At 50.1% G+C, this 14622-nt stretch overlaps 1 protein-coding gene across 1 annotated transcript; it reads left to right on the top strand.

Annotated features, from left to right (window-relative positions):
* Positions 1–800: 800 nt before the first annotated feature.
* Positions 801–8468, top strand: LOC122381981 (protein RRNAD1-like). The gene is made up of 4 exons (XM_043366800.1): positions 801–1070; positions 6875–7073; positions 7179–7403; positions 7507–8468. The coding sequence occupies exons 1-4, from the start codon at positions 1003–1005 to the stop codon at positions 8404–8406; spliced, it is 1392 nt and encodes a 463-aa protein (XP_043222735.1). The 5' UTR covers positions 801–1002; the 3' UTR covers positions 8407–8468.
* Positions 8469–14622: the final 6154 nt, after the last annotated feature.

The following is a 14622-nucleotide window of genomic DNA, read 5'->3' as shown; positions in this document are numbered from 1 at the left end:
GTAGGAACCCGCTGTAAGGGTCTCAGGTCAACCGGTGACCTCTGAGGTCAGGTCAAGTGATCTAAGGCACGGGTTCGGTTTTTGGTAAATAACTTCGCCAAAAATGGCCGTAGAGCCGCGATTTTGGCATCATCGTGTTCAGCTAGCTCAGGTGCATCGAGTGATATACTTTTTGTTCGGGTCAGGTCAACTTAGGGTGTTGACCTCAGGTCAAGGTCAGGTCAGCACCCCCAGGTCACGAAGTTGGTCGAAAGAGGTCATGTCGCATATCATTCGATTCGGCAGGTCTTCCTGAGTCCATTGGTGGCTTTCCCGACCCGCTAGCTCAATTTGATCGAGAGTTATTGAAGAAAAATGGTGACCCTTGTGACGTCACAAATGACGTCACGCAAGGGCAACAATGCAAATATGAAGCATAGAACCTTGCAAGGAGTGCATGAAATCATGATTTTATATGCTTGAGATAGTTTCAGATCATTCTCGGCGCCAAAATAACAATTTTCATATTTCCCCATTGACTTATAAGGGTTTAACGTATTAGTTCCTTATAGCTTTTAGGATTTCATCTTGTTCTCCACTCAATTCTGCGTAAGATGCCGGGTTCCGTGTCCACATAGCTTGAGCGTAACGGATGCAGCGACCGCAAACGTAAATCGAGGTCCCGAATTCCCTATTCCCCAGCACAGGCGGCGGCCGCTTTCTGGTCTGCGCAACATGGCGGCACCGTTGGACACCATTTGGCGGCCGATGCGCATTCCACATTATAGAGTTCAGTGATCAGGGCTCAGGCATGATCGAGCGTGATCGAGCGATTTTTCAAAAATCATATACTCATATAGTTCTCATATAGTTCTCTCTATATACCGTGTCAAAAATATTGAAATCAAGGCCGTAAATGCGGTGAATGCCGTGTACGCGTGTACGCACGGAGTTCTATAGCCTTGGTACGCACGCAAGGCCATATCATGGAGGAGAGAATAATAGAGGAGTATTCTCTCATCCATGGCCATATATAGTACGCACGCACGTGCTCTTATACGCGCGCGTGTACGAAGCTGGTGCGTTGGCTGGTACGAATGGGTACGAAGGCTCGCTCTTGGTACCAGTTCTCTATATCAATATACCGTGGTGTAGGCCTAGAAGTGTTTTTATATATGTAAGTTCTCTATATACCGTGTTATATACCCTTTGGTCTTTAGCAGTCATTAGGCTCCTCCTTGGCAGAGTCAGGCTGCCAATACCATGAACATTCAATTTACTATCTAATATCTTTGAATTTTTGAGCTCTCAGGAACTGCTTTCACATGTATCTCACTCATTCCTGGAGATGGTGGACGACTGTTATCTCACCCAGCACGTCAGGGAACCGACAAGGTCAGCTCCCCAGCCTGCTTGACCTAGTCCTTGCTAATGAGGAAGGCATGGTGAGGGATACGAGATACCTAGCACCCCTGTCCCCTTGGCAACAGTGACCATGTGGTCTTGAGATTTGTTTTGACCTGCTACACTACTCGCAAGCTACCTCAGGATGGGAAGCTCAACTTTGCTAAAGGGAACTATGACCAGATGCAAGTCCTCCTTTCTGAGGTCAATTGGACTGCCATGCATGATGGGAACGTGCATGGTGCCTATGACTTCTTCAAGGAGACTCTGCAGAGGGTTGTGGACATTACAGTGCCCAAAATTAAACTGAATGGGAAGAAGAGAAACTTGTACATGAACTGACGTGCATTGAAACTAAGGCACAAAAAGGAAGAACTATGGAGGATATACAAGCAGTCTAAAGACCCCAATCGACTTTGCTCGCTTCAGCCGCTGCAAGAACGAACTGCGGGCCCTTACTAGGAGCCTGCGGAGGGAGTTCGAGAGGAAGCTCATCGTTGAGGCAAAAACTGACCCAAAGTGCTTTTGGAGATATGCTAACTCGAGGCTCAAGACTAAGAGAGCGGTTGAAGACCTGCAGGATGACAAGGGAGCACTGATCAGCGATGACCGTGGAAAAGCTCAGCTCCTCAACGAGTACAGGGTGTCTTACAAAAAGTGTACAGATTTAAAATGAAGATATTTCAGCATATAAGCACGCGCTCACGTCAAATGCAGGCTTAAATTGAAGCTTAGCTCGTGCAAATTTATTTCACATACAATTTGTTAGTGAGAGTCATGAGACAGTTTAGTAAAGAGGATAGGAAAATAATCGTGAAATTTTACCTTCAAACCGGTTCCCTGGTATTGACTCAGAGGAAATTTAGGGCTCATTTCTCTACAATAAGAGAGAAACCGCCGGCAAACACAATAAAACGGCTTACTGAACATTTCTTGGCTCACGGAACAGTCGGAAATCAAAACACTGGAAACAGCGGCCGCAAGATAACTGCCCGAACACCTTTGAAAATCGGACAAGTCATTCGGCGAGTTGAGGAAATGCCTGGAGTGTCCGTGCGGCACCTTGCGCAACAAGTTGGACTCAGCCGCTGTTCCACGCATCGGATTCTTAGGAAGGACCTGAAGCTTAAGGCATACAGGCTATCAACATCTCAAGAGCTTTCCAAGTCTGCTTGCCTACAACGGTTGGAGTTTTGCCGTTGGTTTTTAGGAAAGTGCTCGTCTTGCCCCAGTTTCATCGGCAACATTTGGTGGTCCGACGAGGCACACTTTTACCTTCACGGCTTACCTAATCGTCGAAACCACAGACACTGGGGCAAACACCCGCCAGAGAAGACTTTGGAATTACCATTACATTCTCCAAAAGTGACCTCTGGTGCGCGCTTAGCGCCCAGGGCATAATCGGACCGATCTTCTTTGAAGACGGTGACGGAGAACCAGTGACGGTGACTTCAGACCGTTATCTAGCAGTGTTGAAGCGCTTTTGGCGGTCTCTCAACAGCAAGTGCGCGGACACCATTTGCCTGCAATGGTTCCAGCAGGACGGCGCTCCAGCGCACACGTCAAGAGCCACTGGCCTGGCCGACCGAGCGCCTGGGAAGCCGGCTGATCTCCAGGCGGGCCCCCCACAGCTGGCCACCCCACTCACCCGACCTCACCCCCATGGATTTCTATCTATGGGGGTATCTGAAGGATGTCGTGTACGTGAAGGCGCCGCACACGCTAGACGAGCTCAAAAAGGCCATCAGAGGAGTCATACGCGGGATAACCATGGAGACATGCGCCCGTGTAGCTCAGGAGACCATGAGGCGCGCCACCACGTGCGCTGAGCGCAAAGGCTGTCATTTTGAGCATCTAAAAAATGAGCGCATAGCTAGAGTATGCAGGGAAACTGATTCGGTATGTGAATATAAAGACGTGCAAATGATATGCGAATAAATTTGCAAGCTTTGTGCTTTCCAGCGATATTTGTGTTTTTTACGTATGTTTTTAACTTACGGAGCTATTTACAAAACAAATATGTACACTTTTTGTGAGACACCCTGTACTTCACATCAGTCTTCACAGCTGAGGACCTCTCCACTGTTCCTCCGCCCTTCCCTGTCGCCAATGGGTGCAGCCTACAGTCAGTCTGTATCACCGAGGACATTGTGAAAAGTAAGCTGAAGGGGCTCAAGACATCAAGCTCACCCAGCCCTGACAACATCCATCCGAGAGTACTGAAGGAAGGAGCTGAGTTTTTGGCCAAACCGCTGGCCATCATCTTCTCCAAGTCCCTGGACAACACCTGCCTGCCAAATGACTGGACTCTCGGGACCATCGTGCCCATATTCAAGAAGGGAAACCGGCAACTGCCAAGAAACTACCGGCCAGTCAGTCTCACTGCCATTCCGTGTAAAATCCTCGAATCAATCATAAAGGACGAGCTCATGGAACATCTGTCGGCGGGTGACTTGCTGGCTTCAGGGCAGCATGGGTTCAGGTCCAGAAGATCGTGCAACACTCAGCTTCTAGAGGTCATCAACGAATGGAGCCTGATCATTGAGCAAGGCGATCCCATTGACACTCTGTACATGGACTTCCAGAAAGCCTTCGATTCCGTCCCACACGAGCGCCTACTAAGCAAGCTCCAGAGTTACGGTGTGACGGGCAAACTGCTGAACTGGGTGAGGGCATTCCTGACTGGTCGTCAGCAGCAAGTTGTCGTTGGTGGACAGGCTTCTGCATGGGCCCCTGTCTCCAGTGGAGTTCCCCAAGGCTCCGTGCTGGGTCCTACACTCTTCATCCTGTTTATCAATGACCTCCCTGAAGCAGTACAGAGTTCTGTGAAGCTGTTTGCGGACGATACGAAGATTTACCTCAACGTGTCATCTATCTCTGGGCCCATCCAGCTCCAGAAGGACCTTGACACAGCCACCACTTGGTCCGACACCTGGCAGATGTCATTCAACGCGGCAAAGTGCAGCTCTCTCCATATTGGGTCCAGCAATGGCCGTCATGTGTACAACATGAGAGGAACCGCTCTTAAGCAGTCCGACTCGGAATCAGAATCAGAATCAGAATGTATTTCGTAACAAATCCATTAAATCATGGTTTTTCGTCGTCACACGTCATATTATTAAAAAACGTATGTACAGGTAGGTAGGCGCTACAGTACCAGTACAGTGCATGCATCTACAATCACATATCGTCACGTCCAAATGACTATTGCACAACGCGCAGATCACGGCGCTCGAACACCGCCGTGCTGGACGCGCAACAGATGGCGTCTCAGCCGGGACCTGAAGCCCCGAGCGTTCACGTCAAATGGCAGCCGGTTGTACTCCTGCACGCCACTGTAGCACAGACGGCGGCGACCTAGCTCCGTCCGTATTCTCGTTAGGGCGCGCTGCGAGGAGCCTCGTGTCTGGTATTGGTGCTCAGCGACTCCACCGATGCAACCAGCTACGCTCTCAGGTCTCCCCGTGGCTATCGCAGTGTGAACCAGGCACAGCCGGTGGTACATGACAAGGCTTGGCGCGTCTAGCCAGTTAAGTTGTCGAAACACATCAGATATGTGGTCATGTTTCCGCCTGCCGCTGACGACTCGAGCTCCAAAGTTCAACAGCTTTTGCACTCTATGGAGCTGCGTCGCGTTACACGTGCCGTACACTGAGATGCAATATCTGACAACAGACGTGACAAGGCCTTGCACGATGGTTACAAGAGTACTTTTTGGTATGGTGTGTTTGGCGTGCATTAAACCTACGAGAATGCCCGTACACTTTGCTGTAACATGGTCGACATGTGGCTGGAAATTTAAATGGCAGTCCTGGCGGAAAAGGACCTGGGCGTACATGTTGATTCAGCTCTGAAATTTCGTGAGCAAGCTGCCTCGGCCGCTTCGAAGGGCAACCAAATGCTGGCACTGATCAGGAGATCCTTCGAAAACATCGATTCAAAGTCTCTCCCGCGCCTCTACAAGACCCTCGTGCGTCCTCATCTGGAGTACGGAAATGTCATCTGGGGCCCTTTCAACAGAGCTGACCAAAAGCTGCTGGAAAGAGTGCAGAGACGGGCCACAAAGCTCGTCCAAAACATCAAGGATCTGCCATATCCACAGCGCCTCTGCCACCTGAAGCTCCCCAGCCTTTACTACCGGAGACGCCGAGGGGACATGATAACCATCTACCAACTGATAAACGGAGGACTTGACGTCGTTCTTGATCAGTTCTTCTCGCTGGCGAACAACACCACTACCAGAGGACACCCACTGAAGCTCAAGAAGCCGCAGGCCACCTCCAGAGTCTGAAGGAACACCCTGTCAGTCCGAGCAATCAACGATTGGAACTCGCTCCCCTCGCACGTGGTCCTCTCGTCCTCCACCAACCAGTTCAAGGCCCGCCTCGATAACCACTGGAAAGACATCTTCTACACCATCCCTGATTAACTTCGTGCTTGTCCTTACATGCCCGCGAGCTCGGTGAGATCGGGCAAAATTCCCGCTATCGGTAAGGTGAGGTAAGGTAAGGATTATTGCTTGACGATTTTAAAAATCTTGATCGGAATGTCAGCAAATTCTTGTGACTACTTACTGCACAACCATGATGCATGCATATCCTTAAATTATCTTTTTCCACCGAACACTTACCTGATGATAAAATGACTGTCACTGTTGTGTTTTACTCCCAAAATTTCCCATAAAACATGTGTCATGCTGCAAACAGTAGTTGATTTTAAGGGATATAATAGGCCTGACCTTGGCCCTGTTTCACCGGTGATAGCAGCACGCTGCTATCATACGTGTCAAATTGGGTTTCCATGGAAACATCAACAAACCATGCCGTCGTCAATCTGTGTGATGTCATCAGATATTGCTGCTAGCATCTTTGCGGCCGTGCGATCAAACAAATGTATCAAACGCAATTCAACGAGACAGCAACTCTGTTCCAAACGCAGCTCACGGATTACACGAAACGTCATTAGTGTGATGTCATCACATTACGTCAGCTCGCGCAATTTGATAGTAGCGTGCTGCTATCACCGCGGTGATAGCAGCGTGCTGCTATTCACCGGTGCACCGGTGAAACAGGGCCCATGTCTTGACCCTGGCCTCTGCTTAACTGAATCCCAACAGGCAACATGAATCTGTCACTACTCACTAGCATAGCATTTACATGAAGGATTTTGCACAGTCTTGACAGATAAAGACTAGAGATGTACTGTACAAAGTTGTGGTCCATGCTACTGAACGCCCAATTTCAGCTGTTTGACCTAACCTTGATCCAACCTGTGAACTCAAATTTCAACTTTCAAGTACTCATCTGAATTGTCTTGTCACACTCTTTCATTTGCTGCCTGGTCTGTTTCGCTGCACCTCTTGGTTCTTGAGTTACTGGTTTGGGGTGTTTACTGTTTACCCCCCCCCCCCTCCTGGCAAATGGCAGGTGAAAAAAAAATACCTCAGCAACAGCCAAGTTAATGTAACTTGACAGTTGTCTGACCTTTTCAGTGCAATGGAGCCTGAAAATATTGAGGAATACGTGGAAGAAATTCAGCATTTGCTCTCTCATTATTCATGGCTTTTTGATTTCAAGATGACCCAGATGTTATCTGGAAATGTGTTTGATTTAATGCCTGTACACTGGTTTGAATTTGGCAAAGATGCAGCTGTGGAAGTATTACATGATGTAGCGGAGGGAACTCCTAAGGTAGGTAATTATAATCCCTATTTCACCCCCCCCCCCCCCACAATTTCTGCATGCTATGATCTACTTACAACTTTGAGCTTACTATGCCCGCTGCTCATCCTGCAGGACAACTGGCCACCGGGATTGGCTTCGTTTGTCGGCCGTTGTGGCCGTCTGCGGCGATGGCAGCTGCGGTGCGATGAGCCGACCAACGAGAGTCCCCTGCCGGAGGCGCTGACGCGCGGAGTCTCGGCCAAGAAGCGGCACGAGTTGCGTCGGATGGTGCCAGCCGTGACCGGGCTGTGCACTCGGACAGGCTTACATCTGGTGATGGACGTCGGCGCAGGGTTGGTGAGTACTGAATGGCGAGGTCAGAGGACTCCAGTCACACTCCACATGGAACTGTGATGATAGTCTGCTGCTGGGTGATGACTCGCCGCGGGGGTTCCGGCAGGGTCACCTGGCCGAGAGTTTGCGGCAGTCGACGCAGCTGCGTATCCTTGGTGTGGAGCGAGACGCGTCGCTGTTGGAGGCCGCTGGCCGCCGGCGGCGGAGGCTGACTGAGTCGGGCGCCGCCGGCTGTCCCGCCTGCTGGCGGATCGTGCGCTGCGAGGTTGCCGACTCGGACTCGGGTCAGCAGCGGCTGCAGCGGCTGGCTGCCGAGTTCGCCGCCGACCGGTGCGCCTGCCGGGACGCCACTCAGCAGCCGACTGGCGGCTGGTGTCTGACCGGCCTGCACTGCTGCGGAGACCTCGCCCCACAGCTGCTGCGGCTGCTGGTGCGGCTGCCCGAGGCACGCGCACTGCTGCTGCTCTCGTGCTGCTACCACAAAGCGGCGGACGGTCGACTGCTGAGCCGGCGGCTGGCGACGGTGCGGCTGGGCCACTTCGGACGCCGCCTGGCCTGCCAGCAGTCGGTGTCTGCCTGGTGCCACCAGTCGGCCGCCGATCACGCGCGGCATGCTACTGCTGTCGGCTGGAGAGCTCTGCTGGAGGTGGTCGCCCAGCGGACCGGCCTCACTGTCTCGGATCGGCGCCGCCACGGCACGCACCGGTACGCCAACTTCGCAGAGTACGCGGCCGCCATGTTGGGGGCCGCCGACGACAACGCTGACTGCGACCAACGGCTGCTGCAGTGCACGGCGAACGATGTCTTTAAACAATACGGAGCTCAGCTGCGGTGTGTCGAATTCCTGACCGCTCTGCAGGCCTGTCTGCAGCCGGTTTTGGAAGGACTGCTGCTGCTCGACAGAATGCTCTTTCTTCGCGAGCACGCCATCTCAGCGGAGCTGATGCCGCTGTTCGAGGACCAACTGTCACCAAGAACTTGGGCATTGATGGCATGGAAAACGTGAGGACAAACATCGGGGATGCCCTTACCTCCAGGACAAGGTTTGTGCTTCAATATTTTTTTTTTTGTATTTTAAACTGGTCATTGGAGCACTGGTACAGATGTCTGACAGAACACCACTTAACAAATGGCACTAGTAGTTAGAGATATGATCTTTACATTATTTTTTTCTTCGCCAAAATATGCCATTTTTGCGACTGAAATTATGACAAAACATGTGCCGAAGTCGTGAAAACGTGTTAATTGGAGCACACATTTTTTTCCTGCATAATTCGGCCTTTTTTATGCGACACGGACCTTACCTTTTCCACTGACAGTTGTTCACTCTTCATTCTGGATAGATCGATTGTAAAACAGCCTGGATGCCATAAGCCGCGACCGATTTTCTTTGGCGAGACGTCGTCTTTTGTCCGTCTGCACATCGCGGTAGAGGGAAAACAATCTTGACTCGACCTCAATGCTAGTGACTGGCGCGTATTTGAAGCAGGCCATGTGTTCCGGCGTCCTTGTGGGCGGTAGCACCGCACTGGAATCTTCTTCCCGCAGGGTGCTATTGATGACATTTAGCACTGCGATATCCGGATTTCTCGGGAGAACTCTTCGAATGTCGCCTATAGTTTCTACTTTCTGCCCTTTCTCACCTGGTATCCGACTACATATTTTTTTTTCGATTTGTCCACCAGGGACAGTGCACCGTGAACCGACTGCGCAGCCTTTTCCAGCTTCTTTAGAGCTGCAGGAATGAAAGTCAGATTTGCCGGCAAAAACGCCGGATCTCCACTCAGCACGGTATCCTGCACGGCCACTTTCGCTCTCTCGATGGCAGCCGCTTCTTGGAGTCTAGTCTCTCCAGCACGGCCCGAACACGGAGACCCCCTAAGCGGGAGGTCTGACCGAGTGTATCTTGGGCCTGAGTGCCGCTTTTCCCGACGGATCGTTTTCCAAACTTGAGATGTCTAAAATATTTGGGATTATGTTAATTTTTTTGGGATTTGCATTTTATGGATTTTATGGGATTTTCCTCCGAAGTCATATTTGTGAACAAAAAAAAAAAAAAAACGATACGTGATCACATGAAATTTGAAAATCCGATCTCCACTATTAAAGAGCTCCATAGTAAACTATTGCAATCCGCACGCGCTGACACAACCTCTCATCATCTTGCAGTTTGCACGGCACCTTCAGGTCCATCTGACGCAACACATGGTGGATTATGCTCTTTAAATGGACGTCACTCTTCGCTTGTTATCCTCCTTGATATGCATTCTGCTTATCCTGGCCCCAGAAGTTCTCGATCAATCGCAGTTGATGTACGGTTCTCCAGGGTATTAGTCGTTGGTCTCTCGGCGAGCGGGAGGGCAACCAGTTCCGCCCCTGTATCGCGTGCCCCCTTGCTCCGCCCAGTTACGCACGAGCGTACTCCACGCCGCGTAGTAGCGTGGGGAGGGGAGCGTTAGAATGGTGGCATGTGTAGAGGCTAGAACCGGTTTCCACCGCCATGCCACCGCCCAGCGACATGGAGCGGGGTCAGTGACCAGGGCGCAGGGAAAGGTCAGAGGTCACCTATAACGTAGAGCTTTGTGTCTCCCTCCCCTCCGCGTGTAACGGCCGCACGACAGCGGCCGGCGGCCGATCAGGCTTGACATGTCAAGGTCACCCGCAGTCAACGGGCTCGGAGGGTTGGTCGAGTGCGCGTCCGTGGCTGACGACAGTCTCGACCATGTGCTATGGTGCCGATTAGTGATGTCAATTACGGAAAATCGGAATACCGATACCAAACCAAATTACAAATACCAACCAAAACCGTGGAGAAATACCGAAACCAAAGCAACTTGGGAACATGAGGAAAATACCCAACTTTTTACCGATTTCTTAGCTTCCTAAACATTAGCAAGGGTTCATGATACCAACAAAATACCAAACACATTAGCATTGAAATACCAAATACCGAGTTGGTATCGGTTTGGCATCGGTATACCAAAAAGTTTGTATCCGATTGACATCTCTAGTGCCGATAGACTAGGGTGGGTAATAAGCTTTTTTCAGTGCATATGGCTGCTCGGGTGCGTCATCTGATATGATGCTTTGTAATGTGTATGATACGTTTAAAACCTCGCTGGCAGTGGCCGAGAGGAGAAGAGGGGGCGGGGAGACGGGTGCCGCCTCCACATGTCTATTTGCTGCGAGAGCTGAAATTTTGCAAACCTGACCTTTTATTCCAGCCGAATTTGTATGACAGCAGCTGTATTTTAACCCTCGCTCATATTGGTGTTTTGCCAGCGTCTAGCATAAAGGGGCCGAGGGGGTCCGTTGGACCCCTTTGCAGTTCAGACCCTGATCGAGCTAGAGCTTCGCGGAAAAAGAGCGTGTTGCCCGTGACGAGAGGAGGCCGTTGATACACAATTTTAAGGTCCTAGGTCATTTGTTGATAAGTCAATATATACTCAAAAGTCGGGAAAATCGGGACCTGTTAGAGCTTCTTAAAGTGAGGCTGTTATAAGGTTTTGCGGGGGTGCTGATCACGAATTTCAAGTTAACTTTTATCACAGATGATGTTTTCGTGCATCTAGTCCAGGTCAGGTCAGGTCAGGTCAGGTCACATGTTACGAGGGAACCAAAACTACTTCGTAAATGCTCAAACGGTTTCTAAATGCGAAATCAACTCCAAAATCTACCATAGAAACATGCAGAACTCGAAGCAGTGAACTAAGGTCATCAAAGGCCAGTGACCTGACTGACCTTCACGTAGGTAACCTTGATACCCACTAGAATCCATGGGATCAACATCCTTTCACATGTTTGATCGCTTAAAGCCACAAAAGACAATAAACGCGCTCATAATGTGAGCCGAAATACGCTAAATCGCGATTCCGGCCAAGCATGGTCTCGGAAAACAGGCCACAAGTCAAAGGTCTTTTGAGTCAGGGTCATAAGAATTTTAAGGGTAGGCGTAATATTGATTAACTTGAGGGTACTGAAAGTTTCGTCGCGAACAGCCGCTTTTTGCGCGAGTTATTTGCGAAAAACTGAGAGTGGGGCGTCTGTTCGACACCCTCTTACAAGTGCGAAGGTTAAGGTCAGGCCGTTGACCAATGACGTCAAAAGTGAACCTCTGTAAGGTCCCAAAATGTTGCGACGTCGCAACACCCTTCGTGCCAGGGGACCTTTCACTGGGTAATGAAGCTTATATGATCTACATAATACTATCTCCTAGAGGCCTCACAACTTGAATGTAGTTATCTCGTATTTTTCTTAAGAGTCACCTGAAGTCAGGTCGGTCACGCAACTTCACGATTATTAATCAATGGGGAAATATGAAAACTGTTATTTTGGCGCCGGGAGCCGTCTAAAGCTATCTCAAGCGCATTAATTCGTGATATTATACAATCTTTACGAGCCCCAGCATTTCCTTTTGCATTCTTGATCTTAGGCGACTTCATGTATGACGTCACTAAGGTCACAGGAGTTTTCACCAAAAAAAGTCCCGATCAAATTGAGCTAGCGAGTCGGGAAGCCACCAAATGACTTGTGAGGACCTACCGAATCAAATAAGCGATACGACCTCCTTGGGCCAGCTTCGTGGACTGAGTGGCTCTGCCCTGATCATGACCTGAGGTGAACACCTTAAATTGACCTCAACAAAAACAAAGCGTATACTATTCGACGCGCTTGAGCATGCAAAACTCGATGGTGCCATTACCTTGGCTCTGTATCCACTATGGTGAAGTTGTTTACCAAAAACCGATCCCGCGACTTGGAGCACTTATTCTGACCTCAGAGTTTATCGTTTGACCTGAGACATTCAACTCGGGCACCAGCTGCTGCATCTCATACGACACACGCGCTCAGTTTTATCCGGAAGGCGCTAGCTCAATTAGGAGCGAAAAGACGGAGAGGGGTCGTAATCGCCCCCCCCCCCTCGGCCTGGGTATATGCAGAAAACCAAAAAGTCTGTTGAGGGTTAAGCACTGAAGTGATATATAATGATATGAGAAGATATAGGTCAAAACAAGTATGCACACGAGCGGGTGTGAATAAAATTGTATTTGAGGTGCCTGCCTTTTTAATTACACGTTCGATTTGCTTTAGTTATTGGTAAGAACAGAGGCAACCAGGAAGAGCGCCCCTGAAGAAAAGGTGGCGCACTTGACGGGTGCGATTTTAAGGTCTAAGGTCAGGCGGGGACCTCTAAGTTCGGGTCAAGCGCTCCATGTTAGGGGTAAAAGAATGGGGGCAAAAAAGCATCCCGATTTTGGCAGCATCGTCTTCGCCATGCTGTGTCACGGCACCTATCCACTCCCTCGCCCGAAATATAGTTCCCTTTTTGTATCAGTTCTGGCATAATCCCGCACATTATGCTGCATGTTGTTTGTCATGAAAAACAATGCATGTTCAGCTACGTTCTACGCAGTACGCACTAACCTAACCACCATCTCACCATCCATCACTAACCACCATCCCGTTCTGTGCTCCCTTCCACCCCACACGAATCAGCCGAGATACCAGTCAGTCGGGCTAGCGCTATCCTCCCCTCCCTTCCTGATTGCACAGCGCTGAAACCTAGAGCCGAGACTTCCTGACTCTCGAGCGCGACCTCTGACCCCACGCGGTCCGAAGGGTCAGCCGTTGCCTAAGGGCGCGCCGCCCGCCGGCCACCCGGATAGCCTCTGCCGAGTCTCCCTTTCATGCACCGTTTACTACGCGCTCGATTCATTCATGATTCTGTGTTTCCGCGTTCCTCTCGTTAGATGGCTCTACTGATGTCATAGGCGATCCCAGGCAGACTGCGGCCAGAATACCCCAAACGGCAGAAAATGAGGTTTTTGGTGAAAATCTCGGAAAGTATTTGGCATACAAGGATGCAATTTTACAGTCTAGTGGTAAATGTGCATACACACAATTCGGGTTCATACTTATGCATTTGAACATAATATAGGACCAGATATATCCAAAAAAGCAAAACCAACAAGACTTTTACTGGAGAACCGTACCTACGTTTGGAAGGCTCTCTTGGCAGGCGACAAACGGCACGTACGCGCTCCCCAGCAGTTACAGAGTTACTCATACCTACCTAGTGAGCCACGGCGCGTTCTGGCTAGAACACGTAATCTGTTTGGGTAGTGATGTGTCATATGTGACTGGAAAGAGCGCATTCTAGATGCATTTCTCTCGATGAACCTTACCGCTGACATTGGCCCGACTTGCTATATCACGGGCTCAGAAATCGGGCTTCATTACGCCCTGCGTTTTTTCCTCCGTCGTCTTCCTCCAAAATGTGTTCGAATGATAGTAGCAATAAGTGTACTTGCTAAAACTTGCTAGCAGCTATTCTCCTGCGAACTAGGACCAATTGCCAGCAGCTCGCATATGCCCACTGTTGGCGATAAAGGCGTCTTAACCGCGGAAACTTGTTCACCGTTTCTATACCCATTTTAGCCCTGAGGACGTCACATCACACCCTGCGAATTAGGGCCGGCTTTGGTGTCCTGCTGCTTTTGGTTGTCTCTTGGCCTCCTGGTGCGATTTTTCTATTCAAGCATGACGTTCTTGATTCAGTATTTTTGTTCTCATAGCTTGGCGATATCTGGAAACGGTGAGCCATTGTGCACAGCGAACGATGTGACCTGTGCCACGGCGAGTCGAGCCAGAGCGGGATAGTGTCACCGCTGAGCGTTCGGGATTCGCCACAGTCGTCACCACACAACAGGCTGAGGCGAGCCTTGATGCGGGACCGTGTCCTCCAAACGTCAGTCCGACAGGATTGAAGATGCATTCGACACTCTCCAAATAGGCTTTACCATATAAACAGTGACGATTCGCTTGTTAGTTTCGACAAGGTAAATAGCAGTTCGAATAAGATAGAAAAACGTGAAGAGGAGCGAATGATGCCGATAGGTAGATTTAGTCAATGCCCAATTGGAAACGATGATCGCGGGATAAACAAAGGTACGCAACTCACTATATCATTAAATAGCCGATCAATAAGAATGACTCAACCTGAGCAATCTAGCGGATGGCGGCGAGCCTCCGCTTCGGGCACAGCCGTCGGTAACGACGGTAGCGACGCGCTGCGTCGGGCGCTACATCAGTGCTAGTTACATCGGTGCGCTACATCAGCGATATGCTGCGGCTGTGCGCTACAATATCTATTTCACTCTCTTTTCTATTTTGTCCAAACGGTTTGAGTAGAATTGGCTAAGCAGAGCTTGTAGCGTGGGTA

This window comes from Amphibalanus amphitrite, unplaced genomic scaffold, assembly GCF_019059575.1.
Source record: "Amphibalanus amphitrite isolate SeventyFive unplaced genomic scaffold, NRLGWU_Aamphi_draft 000131F_arrow, whole genome shotgun sequence".
Classification (NCBI taxonomy): Eukaryota; Metazoa; Arthropoda; class Thecostraca; order Balanomorpha; family Balanidae; genus Amphibalanus; species Amphibalanus amphitrite.
Note: the sequence above shows the minus strand (reverse complement) of the source record. Positions and strands in the feature narration are given on the sequence as shown.